Source organism: Limulus polyphemus, unplaced genomic scaffold (genome assembly GCF_000517525.1).
Source record: "Limulus polyphemus unplaced genomic scaffold, Limulus_polyphemus-2.1.2 Scaffold32, whole genome shotgun sequence".
In the NCBI taxonomy this organism is placed as follows: Eukaryota; Metazoa; Arthropoda; class Merostomata; order Xiphosura; family Limulidae; genus Limulus; species Limulus polyphemus.
The window spans coordinates 403,840-412,536 of record NW_013665642.1 but is presented as its reverse complement, the minus strand read 5'-3'; the positions used below and the strand labels follow the sequence as shown (position 1 = coordinate 412,536).

General features: G+C 29.7%; 1 protein-coding gene across 1 annotated transcript in view; it reads right to left on the bottom strand.

The window, feature by feature from the left end:
- The window catches only part of LOC106460052 (filamin-A-like), a 96,619-nt gene that overhangs the window by 27,591 nt on the left and 60,331 nt on the right, over positions 1 to 8,697 (bottom strand). Inside the window, 7 exon segments of the mRNA XM_013919740.2 lie at positions 125 to 245; positions 247 to 272; positions 2,302 to 2,475; positions 2,984 to 3,121; positions 4,045 to 4,128; positions 5,522 to 5,677; positions 6,148 to 6,315. Of these exon segments, the coding sequence (XP_013775194.1) occupies positions 125 to 245; positions 247 to 272; positions 2,302 to 2,475; positions 2,984 to 3,121; positions 4,045 to 4,128; positions 5,522 to 5,677; positions 6,148 to 6,315 (867 nt within the window).

Below are 8,697 nucleotides of genomic sequence, written 5' to 3'. Positions count from 1 at the left end.
TATATATATATATATATATATATATATATATTCACTTATTACAAGCGTAATATTATTTTCACATTACTTGTGAGGGTAACATTTCAATAATTACTTTGCATGTGTGTGTGTGTGTAATACTAACCAGTCACCACAACATTGCAATCCATATTTTCTTGCCCACGTGTATCCACAGTAAAGTTGACTCCATTAGCAACAGAAGTCATTTTCAGAGAAGCACCAGATACTACGGATTGTGAACTGTCCATCCACTTTCACATAGAATGGGCTTCCTAAAAAGAATATAAAAAATTAATTTTAAAAACAGTCATTTTCTTTCTCTTCCTCTCCCTCAATTGATTAATTAATTTTCTTGCAACTTAGCAGCTGTTGGCCTCTTTTTGTCAATGAAACATGACAATAAACTTTAAAACAGCTAATATTACTACAACTCCATGCCATTTATGATTTTCAATTATTTTGTTATAAAGTTAAATTGAATAGATATGACATTTTCACATCAAAAGGATTTGATATCCGAAATAAGCCTCATAGATCTTTTGGTTTTATTACAAAACTGAAAGCCAATAGTACTCTTCTCCAGAACAGATAAAGATATTCACTAACAATAAGTCACCAACAATACTTGATCTGTAGTCTCTTAATAAATAAAGGTTTAGAATTCCTGCTTCAGCAAAAGTTAACCAGAGGAAATAATGCTACAGTTCAAACTTTGCTACTGGGATGTTTCAAATATATTTGTTGAACTTTATGACTTGCTATGTCAGAAATATAAGTTTAATCAGTCAGCATTGGTGTAGTACTGATAAAAAAAAATATTGTTCATACTTCTTTTTCTCTCAGTAATCATCAGTCAGAAATACAACCATTGGCAAGATATAATAATGTGATATAAGAAACCTGTTATAACTAGTTATGAAGTTTCTTCTGCCTGCATGTAGTATGGTAGTTAAGATAATGCAAAGATGTTAGCCCTTAATTTATATATTGACTTTTGTTTAGTTGGGCTTAAAATGCTAGAGTTTGTGTGCACATAAACATACAATAATAAAATATACCAACAATTTTCCTGGGAAATAGTGACGTAAGAAAATGACTTAATGTTTAAAATAAAACTGTCTGGCCTATATATAAGACAAATTGTGTTTAATGCATATTACAAAAACTAAGAGAAGCAGATGTAAAAAAATATAAATATGTGAGCCACAAGTAAAATGAATAAAGAGGGGTTGACACCTACACCATTACTTCTATATGTAGAAAACCTGTTACATTTTTATGCACAAATAAAAAATTAAGACTTAATTTAATGGTGACAAACAGAAACCATATGTCATATGTGGAATTGCACCGTTGACCTTATATATCTTATAAATCAGGTCTCTTACTAAGGTGTTAAACAAACATTAAGTATGGCTTAAACCATGATTTTTATAAAAAGGTTCACTAAAGATGTTTTTTTTTCAAATTAAGGTATTTTAATTTTTGTTTCCTTGCTTGTTTTGGATACTTGTACAAAGTTACCCAAGAGATACGTGTGCTCACAACCTCTAATTTAGAAATGACAGATTAGAGAGAAGGCAGCTAGTCAACAACTTTTGGGCTATTCTAATCTAATACTGTAATTTGACCATCTCTCATAAAATGCACTCATGGTTCCAAAATGTGACATGCAAAGTTGTGACAGTGGGACATGAGCCATGTACCCTTAGATTCACAATTTGGCCCAGATATTTGGAAGAAACTAGAATTGTCAACATAGCTTGACAATATCACAAAAACTGCCTAAATATACAATGTAATTTTATTCTTAGTTTTAGTGAAATAGTGTGATTAAAATTGTTTATTAATATAAATTTATTTTTAAAGATATTCATTATTGAATTGGTTTATAGAGGTCTACTGGTTAATCAGCTAATTTTATTAATGCAAAGAGAACTCGGAGAAGAAGGATTTTCCAACTTAAGACTCAAAATCATATGAACTGAAATTGGTTTTAAGATCACCATTGGCAAAAGGTATGAGAGAAAACTTATGTTATGTAAATAAAACAGTTGTTTCATTAAATATGACATAACAATGAATGACTGTTGTTACTTGCAACAGTTTTTTTATAAAATGAATAATGTGTTAATGTTGTTACCAGAAACAAGTTTTCCTTTATAAATAACAAAAAAATGTAGTAATATATATCTATATCATTGAGAAAAAAAAATATGGTAGTTGTACCAGGAACACTAATTATACCTAGGACAATTCAATATCCAAAATAATTAAATGTTCTATTATAATTATTTATACCTGGAACAGGCTCTCCATTAAACTTCACACTTAGTGTGTGTGTTTGGGGTTCAGAGGGTTTAAAGTTGACTCTGAACCGAGCATTTCCTTCCGACTGAACATAATTGGGCACATTTCTTCCTGCTACTGATACAATAATTTCCAGATTTCCAGCTCCAGCTTGACTAGCATCAACTGAGAATTGAAAAGAAAAAACAATATTGGATGTAAAATTCCATTTATTAACAGCCTTATGAATAATAAGGTGCACATAATAGTAAATACTAATGACAAAAGTATCTCGGCTAACACTTCAATGGATTTGAAGAAGTACGTAACAACGTTTCTAACTAAATATACTTGCATATCTCTTTTCCATAGTTTCTATCACCACAGACAATTTATAATGTAAAAGAATATACGAACAATGCTTATGTAATAAATAGATACACACAAACAATTTGAATACCCAATTATTTTAGATAACTATCAAACAAAGTGCCAAATAAAAAAAATACTATATATATTTATTCAAAACTTTTGATGCAAATACAAAAAACAATTGAACAGCTACAAATTTTGAAGTACCCAGATTTTCATATATTAACATAAAAATTTGAATGAGAAAAAATATATATGAAACTTCTCTAAAATATTACACGATATGCATATTTTATATAGTTAGAAATTGGAGTTCACTTACTGCTGAAATACACAGGTTTTCCCACAATTCCATTTCCAACATCCGTAACTTTTACTCTGGTCGAATCATAAGCCTTCACCAGGTAGGGACTTTGCCCAACAGGATGACCAATAAGCCTAACATCTACATTGTGATCACCTGTAATGTAAATGGTAAGATTCCAATTACTTGAAAACTATTATACAGACTTCTTTTTTTAAACTAACCAACATCATGTATTGAGGAAAACAATTTTGCCATATTATTCTGATAAAAGTTTAGTTTATGATCAAGAGAAACTATATAATGATAATAATACTGAGAGATCCTTGTTATCCAATTAAAAAAATGCAAAATGTCAGACTTTAGTATAAAAAAATTTTCTTCTATGAATGTAAGATTTTTGCAAAAGTCTGTTAATGTATTATTTTGAAATTTAACAAATTATTTCAAAACATCTCTAGAGAAACACACTAAAATAAAAAACAACTTTTCAATATAATTTTGTGGAAAGTTTCTTGTTACAGCTTATAACCGCAAGTTTTTACATTTCAAACAAAAAGGGAAATTGGTTTTGTGACATCATTTTGTATTTTCATATAAGGTACAAAGTCAATGAAAAGTGTAAAATTTTGAGGCATTGTTATTAACTGCCATTTTTGTACTTGTGTGTATTAATAAATGACTATGGTAAAGTAAATGTAGGTTTTAGCTACTGAATCCTCTGTAGCTAGTTTCCTAAAACAATTCAACTTACTAACTTGTATTAGAGAACATGTTTGGTCTGCTTTTTCTTAAAGTAATTTAACCAAATGACTTCCATTTAGGAACTATATAAGATTGTAAATAATTAAATAAATTCAACTTACCAGCTTTTATCAATGAATATAATATTTTTTTTGCTTTAATAATTCAATTAAATCACTTTTTCTTAACATCTGATTTTTATATGTTTTTAAAATCAGTTTCACATAGTTTCTACTAATGAACATTCCACTATATTTTATTAAAGTAATAAATCCTTCTAAATAAAATTCCATTTTGAGCATCATTGTCTATTTCTTTGTAATAACTCAACTTACCAACTTCTACTGGTGTATATTCTACTTTGTAGTTACTTTGATAAGTTCCACTAATAGCACATTTCAGTGGTTGCTGGCTTGGACCTAAAAGTATTTTGTTCAAATAGATAGTTCTTGTAAGTGGTGAGGTAAGCTCAATATACAGAGTAACTATAATCAGTTTCTGATAATATTATATTTTGTCATAAATAACAACACTGGTGATTATTGATGTTCATTAAGAAGTTATCACTCGCACTGTTATGGAATAACTACAAAATAAGTTGAAATAAAATATACTATAATTAATGTACTTGCACATTTTTAAGTGATTTAATTTTGTTTACCTTTTTTCCCCAAAGGAACTTTTAACCCTCTTCCATAACAACATTTTAACTAATAACTAAATCAAATCATTATTTTCAAGCTACACTCGTAGAGATAAACTACTAAAAGAACACACACTTAAATTTCAATAAATTTAAACTTTCCACCACCACTTAAGGCAAGCTTAAAAGAACATACAATCATGAAATCTTCTACTATTCAACCAAGGCTTTTTTTTAACCTTATGCACTTTTTCAAACTAATGGATTTCATTAGTATATTCTTTTTAATGTTTCTACAGTTTCCTTGCAATAATAAATAAAATGTAGGTTGTCACCCCCACAAAAAGATTTTTGAGAAAAGTTAAAGTTTCATATGAAATTCATTTATTTGATGTTCACTCTTATTTAATTAACACGAACATATATATATTTTTTTTTTACCCAAATTAATCAAAAATAGTAATCCAGACCACCTTATTGTGTTGACAATACATCAAACTGAAACTAAAAAAATATTTTATCAAAAGATATTTACCCAGAAATTAATATGAATAAAATTTAAGGAGACAGCAACTCAGCCCTCTGGTATCAAGAAAGTTGAGATGAAAAAGCAATTTCATGATAATTTAAATACTGTGTAAAGTATTTACTTTAATGTTCTCTCTTCTGACTTGCCATGTAGGTGATTTACTGTAGCACGTTTTGTGATGCTCACATTTAAATAATATGTACATTTGACATCTACTTATCAATACTTCATTTTGTGTATTACACTTATTCACTAAATTGTAAAAAGCTGACGACTGAAAAGCCTACTTCTTTGTTTTTTTCCTATCATCCTACATAAACTCTTGTATATGCATATGTCTGCTCACTTTAAACATATTTCATATGTTACTGGCAAAACTAATTCTAGTACCAGATTCACAAGAATCTTGATACGTTAAATTGTCTTATTTTTTGAAAAACAAAACTGATTTATCTGTTAATAAAATAGTAATATTGTGTTTTTTTTAAAAACACTGAACATTCACCCTGTAATAGGCTTGAGAAAATAGCACAGAAATTGCTTAATAAAGCACATTTTTTGGAAGCAAGGAACACAACAATTAAATTATGATACATAAAACTACTACTTCATCACAGTTTATAAAATTGTGAATACTAACCCATGACAGTAACTTGTGGCTGACCTAGATTGAAACCCTGAGTATTAATGAAGAAAGTTACAGGCAAGTTCACTGGCACCCTCTCAAGTCCATCACCAGTTACCTGAACTTTGGGCAGATTGACTGGATCAACAATTAGGCATTCATATGGACTTCCTGCAAAAACATAACAGAATCATTATACATCAGTTTATTACATAAAGTTTATAATCTATACATATCTAGTTATCACTTTATATCAAACTATTGTATAACAACTTATTCATTTTTCATCACTTTATGCACACAAAAACATAAATGAAAAAAAAAATTGATCAAAGTTATCTAAATATTATTGTCATAGTTATTGGTTGTGGAATTCCACACAAAGCTACTTCAGTGCTGTCTGTGCTAGCCATCCCTAATTTTCAAGTGACAGACTACAAAGAAGGGGCTATTCTAATGATATAATGGGATTTGACTGTCAGTTATATACCACATCTATGGCCCCAAAGTGCAGATTTTGAGGTTTTTTTGCAGTAAAAGAGAGCAAACCATCTTAAACTTTGTTGAGACACATAATACTCTCATCTACCTCTTTATGATTAGTTTCATAAAATATAAATTATTAATAACATCCAACTCACCAGGTACTGGTTCTCCATTAAACTTCACATCAATGGAATGAGGTTGATCATCTTTTGGATGAAAGGAAATAGCATACAGGGATGGTGACTGAGCATGAGCTGAGGTTTCAACTTGTCCATCATTAATCATTACCTCTAGGTTTCCTGGTCCTGCATTGGCTGTCTCCACTAGAAAAGTAGAGATTTGTTAAAATTTAGGACTGGCAATCTTAGAGTTATTTTTTAAAATATTTTCTGCAAAATTAGTTGCATGAGAAAAATATCAACCATCTATTTATCATAAGGATTGCAGGTTAATAAAACTATAAGAAGAATCATAACGATTAGCAAAAACGAACAAATAACTGTAATATAGTGATTTCTACTTTATTTTTATTTATGGTCTTGTTTATTGCTTTTGTATTTTATCCTTCTATCACTTAGTTTAGCTATATTTCTATTTATCTTAAAAATGTTGGCTCACCTAGTGTAAAATTATATGTTAAAAATGTCATATTCATATTAAGAAACCAATATGGTTTATCGTCACTGGATAGTAGGCTAGTGTATGATTACACATACAAAATGTTAAGTTGCTAGTCATGTGATGTGTAATCTTTTGGTGTGGCAAAAAAATTGAAATGAGACTGTGAAGAGTAGTTAAGACTGTTTGCTAGATATTAAAAGGTTATTCTAGATACTCACTTGATTACACCATAACAGTTGTTGCTCATGCAATTTAATAATATAGCATTTCAACCCTACTGATCTAAAGAGTCCTGGTAGTGGGAGAAAGGCCTTATTCACACTGGTATGGCAGATATAATGTGGTTGACATGTTACACATTTGTCTTTACTTTTCACTCTTAAGTTCTCAGAATTATTTGTGATTTTACGTTACTTTGAGAATTGTTTAATATTGTTCTTTGGTGTTATGAATTAGATATTTTTTGTTCTTCTGCTTATTTTTCCTAATTTGTTATTATTGTTAGAATTATTTTGCATATTGAATATTCGTATTTGAGTTTGAGATATTTAGTTATGAAGTCTTCTGGTCAAGCCTCACTTATAAATTATCAATCACTGATATTTTGTTAAATGTTTGTCATGCTTAATGAATTTATAATTTATCTTATCTTGGCAATAACATAGTTGATTGATGTGTTACATAGATAATATGGTTATTTGATACATTACAAAGGTAATTAAATTTCATTTTTAATGATATATAACTAGTTAGTATTCATAAGACTGAATAAAAGTAAAAAGTATATATATATATATTCATTGTTAATAAAATATTAGTGAAACTAAGCTTAAGAAAACTATAAAACTGTTAATCTTACATGCTAACAAATGGCACCTGTTACCAAATCCTGAAGTATGCCTGTTTATTTAGAAAAAAACCTATGGCTGTGAACACCCCCAAGTGAAATTTAGTGAGTGGATATGTTTGTCAAGAGGAATAGAAACATATGATAAACTTCTGAAACCAAGAGACATAAAACAAAGAACAAATAACTGGCACAGTCATGTTTATTAATATACTCTATTTTAAAAACAATATTTTTCTTACTACCAGAGATCATCACTTATTTCTCTATTCTCAAAAACATAAATCTATTCTACAGTCATATTGGTTTGGTTTGAATTTCACACAAAACTACACAAAGGCTCTCTGCACTAGTCATCCTTAATGTAGCAGTGATAGGTAGAGGGAAGGCAGTTTGTCAATACCACCCACTACCAACTCTTGAGCTACTTTTTTACCTATGAATAGGGGACTTGATTATCACATTATAATGCCCTCACTGCTGAAAATGCAAGCATATTCAGTGACAAAGATTTGAACCTGCAACCAATATGTTACAAGTCAAGCTCCCTAACCATCAGGCCATGCTAGGCCCTGCAGTCATATCAATAATAAAACTTTGCCATTTATTTCTTAACTAACTATCCACTAGGGTGAATCGCCTAGTACAGCGAAGATCTATACAGAATAAAACAGGCATTCACTTTAGGTATAGAAAAGTATATGCTAATGTGATTTAAGTAATTCATGCAACACCCGTATAATTAATCATGTAGTATAGATGGATCTGATAAGGACATGGTGCTTGCTAATCAGAAGTGATGTATAATTAATCATGTAGTATAGATGGATCTGATAAGGACATGGTACTTGCTAATCAGAAGTGATGTATAATTAATCATGTAGTATATACAGATCTGATATGGGCATGGTATTTGCTAATCAGAAGTGATGTATAATTAATCATGTAGTATATACAGATCTGATATGGGCATGGTATTTGCTAATCAGAAGTGATGTATAATTAATCATGTAGTATAGATGGATCTGATATGGACATGGTGCTTGCTAGTCAGAAGTGATGTATAATTAATCATGTAGTATAGATGGATCTGATAAGGACATGGTACTTGCTAATCAGAAGTGATGTATAATTAATCATGTAGTATAGATCAGGATCTGATATGAGCAGTGGTACTCTGCTGGTACCTACATCCGCTGCGTACAGCAGTGATATAGTGATTCTACTTTATTTATTT